The 23,342-nt window shown below is 46.4% G+C and overlaps 1 protein-coding gene across 22 annotated transcripts in view; it reads right to left on the bottom strand.

Moving 5' to 3' along the window:
- DYSF (dysferlin) overlaps positions 1–23,342 on the bottom strand; it is a 225,210-nt gene that overhangs the window by 165,203 nt on the left and 36,665 nt on the right. For all 22 annotated transcript variants that reach the window (XM_043603645.1, XM_043603652.1, XM_043603654.1 and 19 more), the window contains exon 4: positions 9,809–9,914. In XM_043603645.1, coding sequence (XP_043459580.1) covers positions 9,809–9,914 — 106 coding nt within the window. The remainder of the gene's footprint in view (positions 1–9,808; positions 9,915–23,342) is intronic.

The raw sequence follows: 23,342 nt of genomic DNA, 5'->3' as shown, positions 1-23,342 counted from the left end.
ATTCTCTTCCATCTTTTTAAACAAATAGTGTATAGCCCTGCTGTATATAAAAATGCTTTGGGAAAAAAAATGCTTTGGGGATGCCTGGGTGGATCAGTTGGTTAAGTGTCCAACTCTTTTTTTCAGCTTTTGATTTCAGCTCAGGCTATGATCCCAGCGTCATGGGATCGAGCCCTGAGTCGGGATGCTGAGCGTGGAGCCTGCTTAAGATTCTTTCTCTCTCTCTCTTTCTCTCTCTCTCTCTGCCTCTGCCCCTCTCCCCTGTTTGCTCTCTCTCTCTGTCTCTAAAATAAAAAAAAAAAATTAGGGGATCCTGGGTGGCTCAGTCGGTTGAGCGTCCGACTTCAGTTCAGGTCATGATCCTGAGGTTTGTGGGTTTGGGCCCCATGTTAGGCTCTGTGCTGACAGCTCAGAGCCTGGAGCCTACTTCAGATTCTGTGTCTCCTTTTCTCTCTGCCCTCCCCACTAGTATTCTGTCTGTGTCTGTGTCTCTCAAAAATAAATAAACATTAAAAAAATTAATAAAAAAAATTTAAACGCTTTTCTTTTATTATGCTAGACAGTAAGCATTTCCCAGGTTTTGACAAACCCTTTTTTTTTTAATTTTTTTTAACGTTTATTTATTTTTGAGACAGAGAGAGACAGAGCATGAACGGGGGAGGGTCAGAGAGAGGGAGACACAGAATCTGAAACAGGCTCCAGGCTCTGAGCTGTCAGCACAGAGCCCGACGCGGGGCTCGAACTCACGGACCACGAGATCATGACCTGAGCCGAAGTCGGCCGCTTAACCGACTGAGCCACCCAGGCGCCCCAAACCCTTTTTTTTTTTTAATGTTTATTTTTGAGAGAGAGGGAGAGACAAAGCGTTAGCAGGAAAGGGACAGAGAGAGAGGGAGACACAGAATTCAAAGCAGGCTCCAGGCTCTGAGATGTCAGCACAGAGCCTGATGTGGGGCTTGAACTCACAAACCGTGAGATCGTGACCTGAGCCGAAGTCAGACGCTTAACCAACTGAGCCACCCAGGCGCCCCTTGACAAATCCGTTATAAACATAATTGTTAATAATGCATCATATCCTCTGAACAGCTCAGCATAATTCACTAGACATCTTTACTGATTCCAGAAACTCCTGGCGGGGGAATCCTGGTCCTAAGACAGAAAGGGCTGAAGGTCCTTCATTTCTCTAGGTCTGGGGCTTGAATCTCCCAGACTGGGGCCTTGGCAGGGGCAGCCAGGCTGAGGGAGGGCAGGACAGTGGAAGGGTGGGGCTCTGAACATCAAGGAAGGAAGCCAGTGTAGCCCAGCATCCCCAGAGACCCAGGGCAAGGCCAGGGAAGGCAATGAGACCCTTCATGTGCTGAAACCAAGGGACTGCCCTCACGGCGGTCCAAGCTTGTGAAACACCACCAGGTGTCGCCACTTGAGCAGGCAGCGAGCCGTGTGCCCTAAGCTCCGGCAACCCAGAGGAAAGAAGAGCTTCTGGAGCCCCACCTCGGTGCCCAGACCCGCTCACAGTCACCCCAGAACTCTTGGAGATTTCAGTCAGCATCTCAGGGGTGGACCTGGGCATCTGTATTTTTAACAACCTGGGGCTTTCCCCCACTTCATCAAAAGGCAAGTTGGGCTTTTTGGAAAAGTAACTAGTTCTAGTAGTAGGCCAGGGAAAGCAGATGACCCTGGAAACTTTTTGTGCCAGAAAACAAGGAAATACTCAAAGAATGATAGAAACATGTCAAAAGGACACAGAACTCTAGTTTCATGGACTCCCACTGGGCAAATCTGGGACAATTTAAATATGAAAATAAATATAGTAGCAGATTAAACCATTGAATAAAATAGGAATAAGTTAATCTACACAGAAATAGAAGAAAGCTTTTCCTTGCAGTGAAATACAAACTGATGTATGCAGACAAAAATAATTGATTTAGAATATCACCATTTGGCAACCATCCAAGCAATAATTAATCCAACCAAGGAAATAACAATGGATGTGAAAACTGCCGGGTAAAAATCGGATAAGGATCAGAGTATTTAGAGTCACAAGGTACCCATTCCCCCCCCAACCCCCCACAATTCCTACCTATAAGAAAAGGGAATGGATTGGTGATTAATGGAGAAAGCCAGTAAATGTGATGTTAATCAAATGATCAAAGTTAAAAGCTCAGTAATGTGGATACAACGCGGGCAGCAGAGCATCATAATATTCTCTTCCTGCCAAAGATGCTCAACCTAAATCTAATCACGAGAAAACATCAGACAGACCCACACTGGGAGACGTACAGGATAACCGACCTGTATTCCTAAAAGCGTCAAGGTCACAGGTTGTAGAAGTCGAAGAAAGACTGAAGAATTCTCCCAAATGGAAGAAGAATAAAGACAAAACAACTAACACAACATATAATCCTTAAGTGGATCTCTTCGTTACAAAGCACTGTTGAAAACACATGAACTCGAATGGGGGTCTGTGGCAGTGCTGTTATCAACATTAATTTCTTCAGTTTCTTCAGGCTGTGGGTTCTGTAGGAAAAGTCCTTAGTCAGAGAAAATACACACTAAATTCAGGGTGACAGGCCAGGAGGTTGGAGACTTAGTCTCAAAGGTTTAGAATAATATACTCTTTGTATTATTCTTGCAACCTTTCTCTAAAACTTAAATTATTTTAAAATAAAAGGTTAGGGGTGCCTGGCCCCTCGTGCGCTCTGTCTCTCAAAATAAAAAATAAGAACTTTTTAAAAAAATAGTAAACTAAAACAAAAGGTTAAAAACCTGAGAAACGTGCTTCCGCTATAACCATAGGAATCTCATTCAGAGAGACAAATAAGCCCCCTACCCATTCATGCTGAATCCCACTTTAGGACCAGCCACAGGCCAAGTGCAAAATGAAAATATGGTCCCTTGTTTTTTGTTTTTTATTGTATTTATTTTTTGAGAGAGAGAGAGAGAGAGAGAGAGAGCAGGGGAGGGGCAGAGAAAAAGGGAGAGCATCTCAAGCAGGCTCAACACCATCAGCATAGAGCCCGACACAGGGCTCAAACTTACAGACCGTAAGATCATGACCCAAGCCGAAATCAAGAGTCGGATGCTTAACCGATTGAGCCACCCAGGCACCCCAAGTATGGTCCCTTGTTAAAAATTTATTAGGAATTTCAAGATGGCAACAGCAGAGAATTAAAGCAAGTGCAGGGCCTAACTGCTCATGAGGCTGGCCCGGTGTGGGGTAATGGCTTGGCTCAGCCTGTGTTGGGCACTTTTCTGAAAGGTGGAGGGCGCCCTACCTGACATATCTGGCCTGACCCATTCATTCATTACTCTGCTTAATCATCCCCTGCATAAATATATAGGGAGCACCCGCTAAGGGCCAAACACGTCAAGATACTAGACTACTTCCACGAACAAAGCAAAGGCTCTTGCCTCCATGGATGGAGCCGACATCTTGGCAGAGGAGACAGACATTACATAGTCAGTGAAATAGATGTGTAAATTATAAAGTATGTTGGACAGAAAAGGAAACCAGAGCGAGCAGGATCGGGGGAGCAGGAGGAGCTGCAGGTCGCAGTATGAAATCTACCCCGCTGTGGTGAAGAGAGAGGAGCAAAACCTTGGAAGGGGCACAGCTTGGCTGCCTTTCAGCCCCAGCTCTACTAATACTTGGTGACTCGGGTCCCCCGGCCCTAGGAGCAGATCCCCTTGGAGAACATCCCTTCTTACGTCTCAGACCCTGCCCCCCTTGGAGAATACCCCTTCTTATGTCTCAAACCTTGCCCCCCTTACCAGGCCCTCCCTGCACCCTTGGAGACTTTGCACACTATCTCTGGGTCAGAGAGGAGGTGGACCCGCAGGAGCATAGCTGCTGCTCTCCATGACCTGGGTGCCAACACCTTAGCAAGGGGGCAGCCCTGCAGGAGAAGCAGGAAGGAGCAGCAGCCCCGAAATTTGAAGACCATCCAGGCAGCATCAGGCACCTCCACACTGAGAGCCCCACACCAACCTCCGGAAGAAGTGGCAACATCCTAGTGGATGAATGAGACTCCAGTCACTCATTCAGGCACTTGAATGAGACTTCCAGCATAGAACCAGCTCCATCTTTTATTTACCCATCAAGGAACTACAGGGGCATCCCTGGCAGCTTCAGATGACCTGGAGCCCAGGACCTAGAACAGACTCTGGGGAACCACAGCTGCAGGTGATTAATACTGGAGGCCTTTAGCTCTACTGGGGATCCACAGGGGCATGTCTATGGATTCCACCCATGGTCAGGACCTCCCACCTTCACCATGATGTCATACCTCACTGCCTGTCCCTTTCTGCAGACGTAACCAGAGCTGAGATTTTCCTCCTGTAGGATGTATGTGAGCTCTGCCCTCTCGCAAACCAAATGACCTTGGCCTAGAGTCCTTCCGGGGCTGTCCACATCAAGGTACCCCACCTGATAGCCCTGTTCAAGTCTCCGGCCCTGGACCGTCACAAGACCGTCATCCCGTCACAAGACCATTATCAGCCAGTCATGTGTCCACCAGAACACGCTGCCCTGGAGGAGCAGGTAACCTCAGTCACCCATGTCTGCCATCTTGGGGTCCACGGTCAATAATATCGCAGAACTCTAGAGGGTCCTGTCTGGTCACCAGGCTAGGAGGGCCTAGGAAACCAAAGACAAAGGCAGAGGACAACCTCATCGGATCCTCCTCCAGGTTATGCGACCCAGCTCTGGGGTCCTTCGCCCACCCCACCAAGCTCAGTCCATTGCTTACTGCCTGCTTCCTAAGCCCCGGCTCTCTTCACACTGATTAGCGTGACCAAACCCTAGACCAGCCCACTCCCACCTGCCCCGACACACACTGCATGAGAGGATAGGAAATCCCCGTATGTGTCACGGTCTTATTTATTACCTTTCCCTGAGAAAACACCTAAGAAGCTGGGGGGGGGGGGGGGGTAAGATGTGGCCGTGACTGAGGCAGGAATGGTTGGCAGCATCTTCAAACTGCTTAAAAGAAACTCAGGGACCCACCAGAGCTGTGCATCCACTCGCCACCAGTTCCTGCTCCCAACACACACAGTGCCCTCCTGGCTCCCAACCCACCACACCACTGAGGTTCATGTTTCCTTGTCACCCAGCAGGTTTCATTTTCGGATCTGCCTCTGGTTGTGAAGACTGAAGCCTGGAAGGCTCAGTCGGTTAAGCATCAGACTCTTGATTTCGCTCAGGTCATGATCTCGTGGTTCGTGAGTTCAAGCCCCACATCAGGCTCTGTGCTGATGGTGTGGAGCCTGCTTGGGATTCTGTCTCTCTCCCTCTCTCTCTCTCTCTGCCCCTCGTTCTCTCTCTCTCTCAAAATAAATACATAAACTTAAAAAAAAAAAAAAACTGAGGTAATACCAACAGTTTCCATGCTGTGTCCACACGCTCATTAGCAAGCTGCTCTCAAAGGAAATTTGTGAGTACGTTGCTTCTTTCCTCCATGTGTGTCCAGAACTACCATAGGCCTGGACGCTCCCCCAGGACAGGGATAGTGTTTTCCCCTTCAGTCTAGAACCTGTCTGAGGACAGATGTGGTATCTTCTCATGGCACACAGTGCAGTGTGCCACATCTGAAGGGATTTGGGTAAATGTAGTCTATAGGCCAGTCTGCAGCAGGATTTCACAACCTGTCCCAGCCTTCCTCCTCCTCTCAGTCTTTCCAAGGTTTTCCAAGGATCCTGCACCCTGTCTTCACTCCTATCACTCGCTCAGCAGGTTGCTTTGACAATCTGAGCTAAACTCAATTGGGTATGCCTGACATGCTCTGCCCATTAGGCCCAGCCCAGAAATCTGCCTCAGTAAATAGCTAGTAGAATCCTGAGCTTCTGACAGGGCTCCCTGTCCCTTCTGAGTACAACCTCAGTTCTCTGTGCCTCCCGCTCCATTTGCAACCATCCCCAGGTCCCAAAGTGGGAAGCCCCAGCTCAGATGGTCTTGGGGCCTGGGGCCCCTGCCTGGGCTGCTCTGTGACTTAGCACTATCACAGGCACTAGAAAATGGACTCGGATAGTCTCCACTGGCCAGAGCTGCCTCCTGGCCCCACCTCCCCTAGCCTGTGCTCAAGTGGGGGCTAAACCATGCAGGGCTTAGACCTCCTCTCCCATCCATCACCTTCTGGCTTTCACACCCCGCTCTTGAAGACATGGTCTATGAAGAATTGGCAATTTCTGCAGTCAGACAGGAGTCCCAACCCAGAAAGGAGAAGGCAGCAGGTTCCCAGCGGGTGAGCATGAAGCACAAACAGAGTGCGGAAACAAAGAACCAGAGGAGAAGAGGTGAGATGAGACATCCAGGGATGGTCACCAACCTGGCTCAGCCCCATGGACAGGGTCCAGGTATGAAAAGCTGTGTCTCAGGGGCTGGATGGGCCTCTGAGCCTGGAGAGGCACAAGTGCAGGAGAACTTTCAGGAAACACCAGTCATGGATGCACAGAGAGCAAGAGTGGAGAGGTGTTTTAGCAGCATATCCAGGAAGCTAAAAACCCCGGTTGGAGGTACCAGGGGCTGTGATTTAATGATTTAAAAGAAATACATATTTGGTCATTCAGGTGACCAAAATATACTTCTCAGATATATTTGGTCTTCATCCACAGTTCCTGAAAACACTTCAGAGCCATAAAGATAAAATGGGTGTCTTATTATTAACGAAGGTGACTTTTGGACCCCACTCATGGGTGGGAGCTGGTTGCCAGGAGGACCAACCATGTGATTAGAGAGTTGGAACTTTCAGTCCCATCCCTCCCAACCTCTGGGAAGGGAAGAGGAGTTGGCAGTTGACTCAGTCAATGGCCAATGACTTAGTCAATCATGATAACAATGAAGCCTCCATTAAAAACTCAAGTTTTTTGGTCTCTTTTTTCAGAGAGATCCTATGTTTAGGGAACCAGAATGCTTCCATATGCCACTGAACAGGGCCCCATGCTCCACAAGGACAGAAAGTTCCTTTGTTCAGGACCTCGCCCTATGTATCTCTTTATCCAGCTATTGATTCATATCCTTTATCAAATCTTTTAATAAACTGGTAAATGTTAGTAAGTGTTTTTCTGAGTTCTGTAAGCTGTTCTAGAAAATTAATCAAACCTAAGGAGAAGGTCACTAAACTTCCAATCTGTAGCTTGTTGGTCAGAAGCACAGGAGACAGCCTGGGGCTTGTGACTGGCATCTAAAGTAGAAGGTGGAGGCACACTTGTAGGACTGAATCCTTAATTTGTGGAATCTGATACTGTCTCTGGGTAGATGGTATCAGAATTGAGTTGATGTTGGGGGGGGCACCCCCTGTTGAGATTGGGTCTAAAAGAAGTTTTAGAGGAACTCTAAAAGAGGGGCTCAATACACAACAAAGTGCTGCCCAGCCCTGAGGTTTGTTGGAGAAGCTCCAACCAGATCCTTGACTCAAAGTATCTCCTTCACCAGCTACGTACAGTTCATCCATCAGTGCTCTACACCTGTAGAGAAAGCCGTGGTCCTCCTCAGAATCCAGAAGTGCTTGAAGTCCTTCTTGTCTATGTGGATGTGATACTGTGATTTCTAATTACAAATATATGTGTGTATATATGTATATTTGGTCATTGTCCCTGATTCTGGCACAGAGGTCCTTTTGGGAACTCCTTGGCATTTCCTAAGTGATAAGAACCATAAATGTGTCTTTTGTGGTGCTAATGGAAATCACCTAAGGATTGGATCTGGTCGCTATTGGAGCCAACCTTGCAATTAGAAGGTTGTAGAACTTTCAGCCCCACCACCTCCACGGCTGGTGAAATGAGTTCAGTTGCCAATGAAGTCTCCATAAAAACCCAAAGGACAGGGATTGGAGAGCTTCCAGGTTGGATAATAACCAGTAATCTAGTAAATAAAATATTTCTCTGAGTTCTGTAAGCCACTCTACCAAATTAATCAAACCCAAGGAGGGGGTCATAAGAACATTCCGCCTAGAGACTGGACTTGAGATTGGCATCGGAAGGGGAAGGGAAGGTCTTGCAGGACTAAGCCCTTAACCCAGTGCTGTCTCTGGATAGACAGTGTCAGAACTGAGTTGAATTGTAGGACACCCAGCTGGTGTCAGAGAATTGCTTGGTGGTGTGGGGGGAAAACCCACATACACACATTGGAAATTGGTGCTAGAACCCTTAGATTGCACGACTAGACTGGAGAATTCAGATGGAGGACAAGGGGGGATCAAGAGGTGATGGAGACAGGCTCAGTGATACTGAAGGAGATTATCAGAGGACACGCCCACCAGTTGACCCATGAGCTAAACCTAGACAATTAGACGCTCCTCACCCCCTCTACCATCCTTGGAATGTAAGTTCTGCTTGCCGTCCTTGCTCCCAAAGACTGCTCCGGGCATCGTCTTGAGCTAGTGACATGGCATTGAGACTATCTGGATGGTATCCATGACTGAACCCAGTTAAGATCTCTATACAAACTTTTGAGATTTGGTGGATGGGTGCAGATATCTACTTATCTTGCTGTTGCCCCAGACAAGCCTCATAGGTAAGTTCCCTGCTTACTAAACCGGCTGCCTACCAGTCTGGAGTGCCCTGCCTCTTTCTTTGCTCTCTCCCTGCCTTCCTTGAAAGGGAGCTGGTTTCAGATTTCACCTGGAAAGCTCTTAAAGAGGTTACAAACCTACGAGTGATCACTGCACTAAACCCAAACGTTCTGCCCATAAGCACTATCTGAGAAAGGGATGGATTCTCCTGGGAAGTAACATCTCTCATCAGGGAAGCATCCAGCCAACATTGGCCTAAGTAAGATGCCTTGGGAAGAAATTCCAGCATCAGAAGCACAGTGGACCAGGAATCCATTCGAGTCTCTTCTACTCCTGAGAGTTTAAAATATGTGCCACCCTGTAATTTGTCCGTATTTGGACATGGATTCGCTATGTGACTTCAGTCAGTCACTCTCTTTCCCCAGTTCTCAGTACCCAGTAGTAGTTCCAATCAGAGTTCTGCCCAGATTGGCCACTTCCTGACTCACCAAGCCAGCCAAGAGCCTCCCCCCTTCACACACACACACACAAGATAGCCCCACTGTGTCTAAGAGAACTCAGCCCAGAATCCCCAGGGCCTCACTGGGAGGAAGTATTTCCAAACGGATGGTCCCCCAGTGCATCCTGGGAGGTGGAGCTGACCCAGAGGGAAGGTCAGGAATTCTACTGACCAGGAAGAAAGAACCCTGCAGCATATATTTAGCTCCCTAAAAATAACGGGAAGCCAGAGATGAGAGCTGGAAATTGTCTGCTAGGACTGGGAAAGCACTGGAAAGGCTGGGGGAGGGGCAGGAAGGACAATGGAGGAAAGGAAGAGGGTCTGACAGGTCCCGGTGGGCAGGGGAGGGAAATGTCTGTCCCCCTTCCCTTGTGATCTGTGACCCAGATGACTCAGATATTCCAGATCCAGAGATGGGGGTTGGGTGGTGAGGGAGGGCTGCCAAGGAGATTGGGGGAGCCATAACCAAGGCTGCCCAGGAAGCTTGGGGAGACATCAGGTTTCTAGTGGAAAACCAGTCCCAGGAGGTGACTGTACCTCCCTCCAGAGCAGGAGGGGACCCAGGGGACAGGCAAAGCTGGTGTGAAACAAGGCTGACTTGAGCCCAGCAGGTGGGGCCAGGATCCCCTCCTGTCCCCTTCCCACCTCTTCCATGCCAGTTCCTTTCCCCAGCACCCTAAGCTCTAGCCAGGGAGGGCCTGGCCTGGTTGCTGGTAGCTGGACTATGAAACACCACTTGGGTCAGAAAGGCAAGTCCTCAGACCAGACACTAGCCTGATGCAAAGACCCAGTGCGCACTTACCCCTGTGGGCTGCTTCTTGGTGTCCAGCAGGGGAGCATTGAAGCTCGCAGACAGACTGGGGGTGGCAAGGACCTCCCGGAGTGGGATGTTGGCTTCCCCCAAGAACCTAAATGGAGAGAAAAGTAGAATGTAAAGAATTAGCCTAATGTGCCTGACTCTTCTCCCAACAGACCACCCCCACCCCCACCCCCACCCCTGACCCTACCACCTTACCCCACAAACAAACACCCTGCAGGCAAAGCTGATCTGCCTAGAACACCACAGTCCCTTAGGACCCCTTAATGCTCCCTAGCACCCTGCCCCCAGCCACCCCATGTACCATCCGAGGAGGGCCAGGCCCCTCTCCCTGCACACAGATGAGAGACACCTTCTCCCAAGGTCAACTTTGACCCCTTTCTGCCTCTCCCCAGAGGCCTCGCCCCATCACCCCTGTCTGCCTGGACACTCCCATATAAGGGCTGTCTTGCCCATCACACTTCAACAATCCACCAGACCCGTGTCTCCTGAAAGCCATCACACCTTCGTTGCTCTGAAGGTGCAGTAGCCCCTCTAACCTCCATCTACACTGGCCATCTATATCGCTTTCCCAGGCCTCGGCCAGCAATGATCATAAATGAAAAACAGTCTTTCCTGTCTTCAGAGACAGGGAGAAAAGCAAATTGGGCCAGGGTGGACATGTCCCACTCCCAAGAGAGGCCCAGGACTGTAACACCACATACACCTAAGGCAGCACCTCTGACTGAGGGGTGGGAGTCCCATAAATGTATGGGCTCTTGGAAAGAGTAGATGATTGAGTGACAATCAGTTAAGGGATCCTTCAAAGAGTGCCAAGGAAAATGTGTGTGTTCCCTAAGCTAAGAAATGGGCAAACTGCATTCTGCATCTCTGTAGCGGTGGCCGGAAATCAGGAACAGCAAGTGGCCCGTGTCTATCAGAACTGTCGCCTGATGTCGTATCAGACTTCTGTGTGCTTCCTGCATATTGCTGTCAGGGTGTGAACAACGAAAAGCCACAGGGGTGCTCTCATCATTTGCTTCTTAATTTTTTTTTCCCTGATGAAGAAACAGCACACCTATTATTTGGGGCCTTCCTTCTTTTCTAGTGTCTGTAACAACTGATTAGAATATAGGTTTTTATGAATACAGGTTTTATGAAGCTTTATTGAGATAAAATTTCTATCTTGACCTAAATAGCTGATTTTTAAAACTGGTTGCTCACACAGGAAGCCATCAAAATCCTAAAGGAGAACACAGGCAGCAACCTCTTTGACTTTGGCCACAGCAACTTCTTACTAGACACGTCTCCAAAGGCAAGGGAAACGAGCAAACATGAACTATTGGGACTTCAAGATAAAAAGCTTCTGCACAGCAAGGGAAATAATCAACAAAACTAAAAGGCAGCCTATGGAATGAGAGAAGATATTTGCAAACAACATATCTGATAAAGGGTTAGTATCCAAAATCTATAAAGAACTTACCAAACTCAACACCCAAAATACAAATAACCCAGTTAGGAAATGGGCAGAAGATATGAATAAACATTTTCCCAAAGAAGACATCCAGATGGCTAACAGACACATGAAAAGATGCTCAGCATCACAGCATCAGGGAAACACAAATCAAAACCACGATGAGATGCCACCTCACACCTGTCAGAATGGCTAAAATTAACAACACAAGAAACATCAAATGTTGGCAAAGACGCAGAGAAAGGGGAACCCTCTTGCACTGCTGGTGGGAATGCAAACCGGTGCAGCCACTCTAGAGAACAGTATGGAGGCTCCTATGATCCAGTAGAACTACCCTATGATCCAGTAATTGCACTATTAGGTATCTACCCACAATACAGATTTACCCAAAAATACAGATTCAAAGAGGTACCTATGCCCCAACATTTATAGCAGCATTATCAACAATAGCCAAACTATGGAGAGAGCCCAAATGTCCATCCACTGTTGAATGGATAAAGAAGATGTGATATATATATTACATAATATATATTGTATACATCACATACATATACTATATATATAATATATATACACACACATACATATATATATATATACATATATAATGGAATATTACTCAGCCATCAAAAATCATGAAATTTTGCCATTTGCAATGACAAAAGGAGCTAGAATGTGTTATGCTAAGCAAAATAAAGTCTATCAGAGAAAACAAATACCATATGATTTCACTCATATGTGGAATTTAAGAAACAAAGCAGATGCACATATGGGAAAGGGGGCTATGGGAAAGAAAAGAGAGGGAAACAAACCACTAGAGACTCTTAACGATAGAGAACAAATTGACGGGTGATGGAGGGACGTGGGTGAGAGATGGGCTAGATGGGTGATGGGTACTAAGAAGGGCACTTGTGATGAGCACTGGGTGTTGTATGTAAGTGACGAATCGCTGAATTCTACTGCTGAAACCAATATTCCACTGTATATTAATTAAAATTTAAATTTACAAAATAAAATAAAATATTCATAAAAAGACAAAAAACTGCTCACAATGAGATACTACTTCACATTCATTAGGACGGCCACTGTCGAAAAAAAAGAAGCAAACAACAAAGGTAGGTGAGGATGCAGAGAAACTGGAATCCTTGTGTCTTGTTGGTGGGAATGAAAAAAAGGGAAAGGAAAAATGGATCAAACCACAGAATCCAGCAAGTCCATTTCTGGGTTATCCATTCAAAGAATTGAAATCAGGAAGTCAAAGAGATATTTGTATACCCATGTTCATAACAGCATTATTCACAATCGCCAAAAAATGAAAGCAACCCAAGTATCTATCAACAGATGAATAAACAGATTAATGAATAAATAAAATGCAATAAAATTAAAATAAAATTAATTAATTAAAAGCATGCATACAATTAAATATTATTAAGCCTTTAAAAAGGAAAGGAATTCTGGGGGCGCCTGGGTGGTTCAGTCGGTTAAGTGTCCAACTTCGGCTCAGGTCTAATCTCACCATTCGTGAATTCGAGCCCCACATCGGGCTCTCAGCTCAGAGCCTGGAGCCTGCTTCGGATTCTGTGTCTTCCTCTCTCTCTGACCCTCCCCCACTCCCACTCTGTGCCTGTCTCTCTCAAAAATACATAAACATTAAAAAAATTACAAACAAAAAAGGAAAGAAATTCTGGCACCTGCGACAACATGGATGAACCTTGGAGACATTATACTAAGTGAAATAAGCCAGATACAAAAAGATATATACGGTATGATTCCATTTACATGAAGTTCCTAGAATAAGCAAGCTTTTGAAGAAAGAAAATAAAATAGAGGTTACCAGGAGGGTAGAGGGAATGGGGAGTTATTATTTAGTGGGTACAGCTTCAGTTTGGGGTGATGAAAAAGTTCTGGACACAGATGGTGGTGATGGTCGCACAACAGTGTGAATGTGCTTAATGCCACTGAGCTGTGCACTTAAGATAGTTAAAATGGTAAGTTTTGTTATGTATATTTTACCACGATAAAAGTAATTAATTACTAATTAATTAACTGCCACTTACATAAGTTTCTAGACAATAAAATCACTTGAGCTCCATTATTCTTGGGACCAGTGGACTGTCGGTCACCTTACAGGTTCCTTCGCCAGCAAGGCAATAGCCTGATTTGTGCGGAATTTTGTAATGTTTTTCTGACATTTCTTTAAAGAAAGGGCTAAAGAGAGAGACATTCACTACTATTCATTCCTCGTGATGCCAGGAGTCACATTTTCTAGAATTTGGACGGGGGTGTGTTATATTCTTTTGCAGCATGGAGCAGGCTTGTACCACAGCGTAAGCAGGGGCTCCTGGAGTGTCTCCATCCTATAGGGCCAGCATGGGGAAGGCACTCGTCACCAGTGTGTTGACTGAAGTGTCCTCAGTGTCACCAGGTAGAACCCAAGACCTGCTCTTTACTGCTCGCCTGCTTGTACCCTATGACCTTTGTCCCACATTTTTCTATAAGCTCTTCTTTCCAGCTTGTCTCTTAACTCAGGAAAAAGACCCCACTGGCATAGCATCCCATGATGGAAACCAAAACTACCCCTCAAACAATAATGACCACCCTGATGAAGAGTTCCAGTAGCCCAGACTACCCAGACCAGGTCGAGTTTAACTCTCCACTTACACTGCGAGGATGAACCATGGAGTGAGCCATGGAGTGACTAACAGTTACCTTTACCTCATTATAATACTAAAATCTCTGCCTGAGGAGGAGCACAAACCTCATTTACATAACATACAATGTAAGTACAGGCATATTTCCTTAAGGTGCGTGACTGTCCTCATGCCCTGTCTAAAGATTTTAAATAGAAGGAACCCATTCACCCCTTGCTAGGGAAGTCATGGCTTTGGAAGTTATTCCCCATGATCTTTATTTGCTGCAAAGAAAGTTTCCTTTGTGCAACAACTCTACCAGCTGCAATTTCTATATGTGACTCACTGAGGAGCAAACTCATGTTAGTTAGTTGGGTTACATCTGGACCCAGGCAATCTCAAAAAAGACAAGACAGTCGGTGTAAAAGACCTGTGAATCCATGGCATCAGAGTCACACTTCCCTCCGGGCAGCAGAGCAGACAGACTGGCTTCAGCAGGTGGATGGCAGAGCCTGCCCTAGAACTCAGGTCCCCACATCCCTGAGGGGTCACCTGGGGAAGGGAAAGGCAGAGCGGACAGTGGGAGCGGAGGGGGTGGCAGGCTTGGTGGTGCAGACATGCTACTGGAAGGGAGCCCTGGAGCCTGCTGCAAGGGCAAGGCCTGGCCTCCAAGGCCTCCCTTTCTGGCACCAGGCCAGCCAACCCTCCGCCCCACGGAGAATTCCCGGAAGTGGGGCAGGAACAATGGGAGGAAATGCAGAGGGAAGTGCCGGCCCCACCCCTGCCAGCCCAGGCACCTCCGGAGGCAGGGAGACCTGGGCCAGGAGGGACTGCTTGTTATTTCCTCCCTTAATATCTTTCTGGACCTTGAAATGCCCCCACCTCCCACCCCTTGGAACCAGTCCTTTGGAGGAACTGGGTGGCTTCACAAGCCCCCACTCCTCTAGGAGGAGAGGCTGGAGGCAGCACAGCCAGCTGCCTGTCCCCACCCCTAAGGAGCAGGCTGCCCCAGAGTGGGCAGCACAGAACTGCTCTGGGAGGCCAGCCTGGGGAGGTCGGACTTCCTGGGGAGGTAGGCTGGGTCTCAGGCTTGATCATAGGAAACCCTTATGGCCACTCTTCATTCATTCTTCCATAGAGTTGGAGGAGAGGTGGCTTTATTCAGGAGGCCTAGGGGAGGAGGGCCCAGACCCTCAGGGAGACCCACCACATCCAGAGGTCAAGACTGAGGCACAGACTCTAGGGCCCAGAGGCCTACACGAAACCAGCGATGCCAGGTGCTCAGGAGCACTGGCACTGGCACTGATACCAACCAGTGGCCACTTGTGGCAGACAGGATTCAGCAGAGGTCATATGAGGCAAGGAGGGGCCTGGGGGTCCTGCACCAGCTGCCTGAGAGCCAGCTCTGTGTGCAGAAACTGGCAGATGGGAAGGAATACCCCCCCCACATCCCCATCTCCCCCCGCCCCCCGCCCCCTGCAGCCTACTAATAGAAACAGGTCTCTGTTTTCCTCCCCAGACCTGGCCATCCCTCTTGGCAGTGCTATGTTCTGGAGCCATTGGAATGTGGCGGCAGGAGAAATGCGAGGGCTGAAATCACTGCTGCCATCCCACAGAGTGAAAGAGAAATCAGGAATTGGCACGGGGGAGGAGGGAGAGGTCCAGGCAGTTTACACATTGACAGGGCACACATTTTTCCTCCAAGGAAAAGGAACTAGTTCCCAGACTCATCACCCAGTGAGGCTACTATCCTATCAGAGATGGGAGAAGAACTACAGGGTAATGGCCTCCAAATCTGAGCCCTAAGTGGGAGGCTATAAATTAAAGTGGCCAAGTGAGTTTATTCTAATGAAACACAGAGAAATCTAAATAATTTCATTTAAAAACCTCAGGCCTTTTTCTGTGGACGCTAAATTTAGGGGCACATTTTGATGAGGCATAGGATATTTGCAGGGTCTAAACGTGTCTCTTAAAAGACTTCGGGAGGAGGGTGGCACCTGGGTGGATTAGTCAGTTGAATATCTGACTCTTTGAGACAGGGTTGTGGGATCAAGATCCACATTGGGCTCCATGCTAAGTGTGGACCTGCTTGAGATTCTCTCTCTCTCCTTCTGCCCCTCTCCCCTGCTCGCTTGCTCACTCTCTCTAAAATAAAATAAAGAGGGGTGCCTGGGTGGCTCAGTCGGTTGGGCAGCCGACTTCGGCTGGGGTCATGATTTCGAGGTCCGTGAGTTCAAGCCCCGTGTCAGGCTCTGTGCTGACAGCTCGGAGCCTGGAGCCTGTTTCGGATTCTGCGTCTCCCTCTCTCTGACCCTCCCCTGTTCATGCTCTGTCTCTCTCTGTCTCAAAAATAAATAAACGTTTAAAAAAATTAAAATAAAATAAAGAAAAAATATATTTAAAAAAATGAGACTTCAAAGCGGGGAAAAGAGCAGTAAATATGCAATGGAAAAATCAGACACCACCTTGACAAGTGATCAAAATGAACATCTCCAATGAGGGACATCTTGTGCTTCTAGAACCTGAGACAGATCAACACACCCGCAAAGTACTCTGGCCAGAAATTAGTAACAAATCTAACCATGAGAAAAACATGAGACAAACTTCAAATGAAGAACATTCAATTAACAAAAAACTGGTGTATTATATTATTCAAAAATGTAAGTTGTTGTAAAAGACGAAGGCTGTGGGAAATGTTCCAGATTAAAGAAGGCTGGTGACCCTAGAGGAGAAAGCAGGAAAAGACCTCTCTGACCTCAGCCGTAGCAATTTCTTACTTGACACATCCCCAAAGACAAGGGAATTAAAAGCAAAAATGAACTATTGGAACCTCATGAAGATAAAAAGCTTCTGCACTACAAAGGAAACAATCAACAAAACTAAAAGGCAACTGACAGAATGGGAAAAGATATTTGCAAATGACATATCAGACAAAGGGCTAGTATCCAAAATCTATAAAGAGCTCACCAAACTCCACACACAAAAAACAAATAATCCAGTGAAGAAATGGGCAGGAAACATGAATAGACACTTCTCTAAAGAAGACATCCGGATGGCCAACAGGCAGATGAAAAGATGCTCAACGTCACTCCTCATCAGGGAAATACAAATCAAAACCACACTCAGATATCACCTCACGCCAGTCAGAGTGGCCAAAATGAACAAATCAGGAGACTATAGATGCTGGAGAGGATGTGGAGAAACGGGAACCCTCTTGCACTGTTGGTGGGAATGCAAACTGGTGCAGCCACTCTGGAAAGCAGTGTGGAGGTTCCTCAAAAAATTAAAAATAGACCTACCCTATGACCCAGCAATAGCACTGCTAGGAATTTACCCAAGGGATACAGGAGTACTGATGCATAGGGGCACTTGAGCCCCAATGTTTATAGCAGCACTCTCAACAATAGCCAAATTATGGAAAGAGCCTAAATGTCCATCAACTGATAAATGGATAAAGAAATTGTGGTTTATATACACAATGGAGTACTACGTGGCAATGAGAAAGAATGAAATATGGCCCTTTGTAGCAACGTGGATGGAACTGGAGAGTGTGATGCTAAGTGAAATAAGCCACACAGAGAAAGACCGATACCATATGGTTTCACTCTTACGTGGATCCTGAGAAACTTAACAGAAACCCATGGGGGAGGGGAAGGAAAAAAAAAAAAGAGGTTAGAGTGGAAGAGAGCCAAAGCATAAGAGACTCTTAAAAACTGAGAACAAACTGAGGGTTGATGGGGGGTGGGAGGGAGGAGAGGGTGGGTGATGGGTATTGGGGAGGGCACCTTTGGGGATGAGCACTGGGTGTTGTATGGAAACCAATTTGACAATAAACTTCATATATTGAAAAATAAATAAATAAAATAAAAATATATAATATAATAAAATAAAATCTTTTAAAAAATAAAAAAATAAAAATAAATAAATTAAATACATTTAAAAAAAAAAAGAAGGCTGGTGAAATACAACAACTAAATTCAATATGAGAGTCTAGACTGGATCCCATACTGAGAAAGAGGGGGAGGGGGACTTGCTATAAAAGGCATTATTTGGTCAATTGATAGGACAGAAGATGAACGGTGAATTAGATGAAGTATGGCAGCTGTGTTAAGTTTACTGAAGTTGGTAACTACAGTGTGATTATGTAAAAGAATATCCCTATTCTTAATCCCCATTTTTAAATTCTTAAAAATATATTTTACACATTTCTTAGGAAATATACCCTGAAGTATTTAGGGATAGAGGACCATGATGAATGTAACTTACCCTCAAATGAGAGACAGAGAAAAAGGAAGGGAAGAAAACGAGAAGGAGGGAGAGGAGAGAGAATATTATAAAGCAAATGGAGTAGAATGTTAATCAGTGATATTGATATTTTTTTAAGTTTATTTATTTTGAGAGAGAGTGTGTGTGCACAAGCAGGGGAGGGGCAGAGAGAGAGGGAGAGAGAGAATCCAAAGCAGGCTCCTCGATGTCAGCTCAGAGCCTGATACGGGGCTCAATCCCATGAACGGTGAGATCATGACCTAAGCCGAAATTAAGAGTGGGACACTTAACTGAGCCACCCAGGCCCCCTTCTTTGTTCTATTTTTGCAACTTTTTTGTAAGTTCAAAATTGTTTCTTAAAAAAACTCCAGAAGTGTTTCCATATGTCAGTTTCTCATTTTTTTTTATCTTTTAAACTAAGAAAAGGACATGTCAACTAAAAATACATACATGACAACTCAAATCCGCTCATCACTGACTCAGCTGCACCTTCCTCTCACCAGATTCAATGAATCAGGCGTGACAGGAAAGTCAGACTCCCTGTTCTGGCAGGATGCACACAAACACGCACACACGAACACACTCCAGGGAGATTTAAGATCCCTGTGAGGAGACAGCTGTGATCTGTGCCCCCTCCAGCCCTCAGCCATTCGTGCCTGGCAATGAGGAGCAGGAAATGAGGGACAGCCGGACATTCCCACCCCTGGCCTCTGGCAGCCTTCCCCCCGGTATCTGATTCCCCAGGGACTGCCCAAAGGTGACTAAATAGTTTTCCACTTCAACCCAGAAAAAAACAAAAAAACAAAAAAAACAACAAAAAAGAAAAACTATTCTGAAACTCAGGGATGTCCTGGAATCTATAGTTATAAAAATCCTTGGAATATAAGGGAACGGTCAACACTTCCGAGTATGCTGAAAACAATGAGGTGGTGAACTGTAAATATTCCTGCCTCCCAAATAAATATTCCAGAAAGGGGGGGGGGGGGGGGCTGCAAACCAGCCTAATGAAACCCAGAGGCTGAACTTAGGCTTACTTTCCCCAACTTCTAGCAACAGCAAACCGCCACTCTGCCTCTTTAAATGTCTTAGTGCACACACACACATCTGGGTGAGTGTCTATTCCTAGATGGGAATGACATTTGTCAGCAGGGAGAAAATACCCTCCACACATAACACAGATGGAGAGTTAATATTCCCAATAGGACCCCAAACACACAAACTGCTATGAATTAGTAAGAAAAAAGCAAGCAATTCAAAATATAACGATAGGAAATTGACAGAAGAAGAAGTATAAATGGACAATAAAATACATGAAAAGATGCCCAACTTCACAAGTAGTCAAGAAAATAGTTTAGGGGCACCTGGCTGGTTCAGTCAGTAGAAAGAAACCATGTGACTATTGATCTTGATATAGGGCTTGTGAGTTCGACTCCCCCAATGGATATAGAGATTATTTAAAAATAAAATCTTAAACACACACACACACACACACACACACACACACACACAGTTTATAAGATACTTTTCTCCCCCTACCATGGCACTAAGCAAAAATAAAAATTGACAGGCACCTTTTTTTACACTGTTGGTAGACATAATTAGAACACGTTTTTGAAAAGTAGTTTGGCAGAATTTATGAAAATGTTATATGTTCATATCCTTTGATCCAGTAATCCCACTTTTAAGGATCTATTTTAAAGAAAAAAATAATCTAAGGACATAAAGCAATTTGGATAAAGATATCCACTGAAGGGGCAGGAAAGAAATGAGAAAGAAACTGAATCCCAGCCAGTAAGGATACGGTGGGATAAATTATGGGGTGCCCACCCTGTGAAATACCACACAACCATTTAAAATGGGGCTGGTCAATACATACTGACCTGGGAAAGGGTCCATGATGAATTGACAAAAACCAGGGTGTAGACCAGTATGTATGGCATGATTTCATTTTTGTTTAAGAACATGCATACACATGTATGTAAACTGATGTTTGCACAGGCTTAGGAAAAGCAGAGAAAGACATGCGCCAAATTGTCAACAACAGACACACTGGAGGGAAGGGAAGCAGCAGATGGGGGGAAGGCTGGGAAAACTTGCACCTCTTCCTTTATAGCTTTTTAAGAATGGAGGTTACTTTTGCTTATAAAAAAAACACTTGAAATTTTTATATTCTTGTGAGTTTTCATAAATTAAGGAATGTGTGTGCACATATGTGTGAGGCATGTTGGTGCACACTCTGTGTCCACGAGGAGCATGTGGGTGGTACGTTCAGTCGGTGTGGTCTGTGTACGTGTGTTTGTACGGACCCAACAGTCCCCTCACGCCACACACCTTCCAATGTGCCAAGCACGCAGTAGGGCATCTGACACCCACACACTATCTCATTCAAGCTTCACGACAACCACGCAGTGTAGGTACTGTTGTGGCCATTATCCTGATGAGGAAGCAGGTTCAGAGAAATCCAGGTCGCAGACAGTGTCAGGATGAGGCTCACTACTGACAGGGGGTCCCTGAGAGAAGGCTTTGAGCCTCATTGTCATGCCACCACCCCTCCCCTGCTCGGCTCTGTGGACACAGCTGGGGACTTGAGACCCCCTGCTCCCTCAGGGAAGAAATCCCTCCACCACATCAACACACTCCCTGTAGGGGCCACAGGCACCATCCGGCCAGACCCCCTCCCCCAGCAGCCACGGCCATCCCCTGTGCATTCTTGTGCTGAGCTCCTCTTGTTAAGGACTGAGACTTTTATTCAGCTCCTCCCCGGAAATGCCCACATTCCCCAATACTTAGCCCATTGTCCCAGGAGGCCCAGGACACCCACACACACACACAAACCCTGAGGGCACCAAGGCCTACTCTGGGCTCAGAGGCTGCCCTGAAAGCGATAGTCACAGAGGTCAGGTAGACCACTATTCCCAAAATATCTCCTCAAAGCCTATAGTGGCGCCTGCTGCTCACCATTAACATTCTTTTGCTGGTCTACACAGAGTCCGGCAGGGGAGCCTGGGTGGCTCAGGCAGTTAAGCCTGCGACTTCAGCTCAGGGTGTGATCTCTCAGTTCACGAGTTCAAGCCCACGTCGGGCTCTGTGCTGACAGCTCAGAGCCTGGAGCCTGCTTCAGATTCTGTGTCGCCCTCTCTCTCTGCCCCTCCCCTGCTTGGGCTCGGTCTCTCTTTCTCTCTCAAAAATAAATAAACATTAAAAAAAAATTTTTTTAAACAGAGTCTGGCATAGACAGCACCATTCCCCAGGCTTCTAAGAGGAGCAAAACATTAAGCCATGGGCTGCCACCAACACTTTAGTATGAATTAGTCTTTTTTCAAATCCTCACTGGCTGAGAGCAAGCTTTGATGGGAAAGGGTTGAGCCAGTGAGAACGGAAGGAACTGGGGCAGCAGGAGAGCAGCACAAGAAAGACACGGAAAAGAGGATGTGCCAAAAGGAACTGCCATGTATGGAGCAGCCTCTTCATAGCACTTCCCTCAGATGAGCTTGTGCGTTTGATTTGACACCCCTCGAAGAGGAAGAAACAGAGAGGCTCAGGGAGCTGCACTGAGACTAGACCCCTGTTCTTCTTCTGGACCACAATGTCAAACCCTGTGTAAGGATGGGAAGAGGAGCAACCAAAAGAGGAAGGAGGAGAAGGAGCAGGCATTCAAGAAAGTTCCCAAATTGCCTCGTGGGCCCCCAGCCAGATATGGACACCATGACTGATGACCCAGATCACGGGCAGGGGAGGGCAGGCAAGGCTCTGCGTGGGGCTGAGTGGGGCTCAATGCCCCACTTTACGGAGTCACCGGGTCCCTAAGAGGTACCAAGTAGACCACACTATTGCATAGAAAATGCTATCCTAAACCCTAAACGAAGGCTTTTTCATATGCAGTTAAGTGCCTCTGAACTAGTCCTTGGTGTAGAGTTAGGAGTCCTTCTATGCTGCTTGATTAAAGGGAGGCAGGGTGCATAGTCACCCTGAGAAAGAGTTGCCAGACCAAATACAGGATTCCCTGTTAAGCTGACATTTCAGATAAACAGTGAACAATTTTTTATTATAAGTAGATCCCATGCAGGGCGCCTAGGTGGCTCAGCCAGTTAAGCGTCTGACTCTTGATTTCAGCTCAGGTCATGATCTCACGGTTGTGGGATCGAGTCCCACATCGGGCTTGGTGCTGAGCATGGAGCCAGCTTAGGATGTTCTCTCTCCCTCCCTCTCCCCCTCCCCCACTCACATGCTCCTTCTCTCTGTCTCTCTCTCAAATAAATAAATAAATAAATAAATAAATAAATAAATCCCGTGCGATATTTGGGACAAACTTAACTGGGTGTCCCGAATGTTTCTTTGTTGAATCCGGCCACCCTACCCCAGGGCTGGCTAGGCCTAAAGCCAATGAGCTACTGTGGTCAAAGTGGAGAACGTTTTGACCCTGGTATTTTTTTTGACAGGCAGGTGTTCTGACCCCATGGAGACTTTTGCTTCCATGTGCATGTTTACCAAATATTTAAATCAAAGATATACCTACATTAATTCATTTCCACTGAAAAGACATTCTCTGGAACAAATTAAATTAAGTCCATTGAATTTGTTGATGTACTTTCTATACAGTGCAATTAACTATTTCCTTTTCCTTCAATCTTTATTTCTATTTGACTGAAATTAGTGTCAATGGTAACAACTATTTTCTGTTTAAATTTCCCAAACTCAGATTTGGCTCAAAGACTTTTTTTTTTCAATTCTTTGGTTCACATCAAGCTCTATCGAATATAGCTCCTTCCTATTTTGAGTTTTCTCTTACAGAATTACTTCTATTATGGCCCATTTTCCCAGGTCAGTGTTTACAGTTACCAACAGGATTCTTCATTCCCTTTTACATTCCCTTCGCGATTCTACCCATGTGTGGTTTTAGCCATAAGTATTTTGTGGTGACTATTTCCACCAATAATTACACACATACACTATTACAAGAGTGACAGTTTATATTTCTTTCCTAGCTAATCCATGAAAAAATTGAGAGTACTTTAGGGGCGCCTGGGTAGCTCAGTCAGTTAGGCATCCGACTTTGGCTCAGGTCATGGTCTCACGGCTCATGGGTTCGAGCCCCACGTCGGGCTCTGTGCTGACAGCTCAGAGCCTGGAACCTACTTTGGATTCTGTGTCTCCCTCTCTCTCTGCCCCT

Source organism: Prionailurus bengalensis, chromosome A3, assembly GCF_016509475.1.
Source record: "Prionailurus bengalensis isolate Pbe53 chromosome A3, Fcat_Pben_1.1_paternal_pri, whole genome shotgun sequence".
In the NCBI taxonomy this organism is placed as follows: domain Eukaryota; kingdom Metazoa; phylum Chordata; class Mammalia; order Carnivora; family Felidae; genus Prionailurus; species Prionailurus bengalensis.
This window is presented reverse-complemented; position numbering and strand designations above follow the sequence as displayed.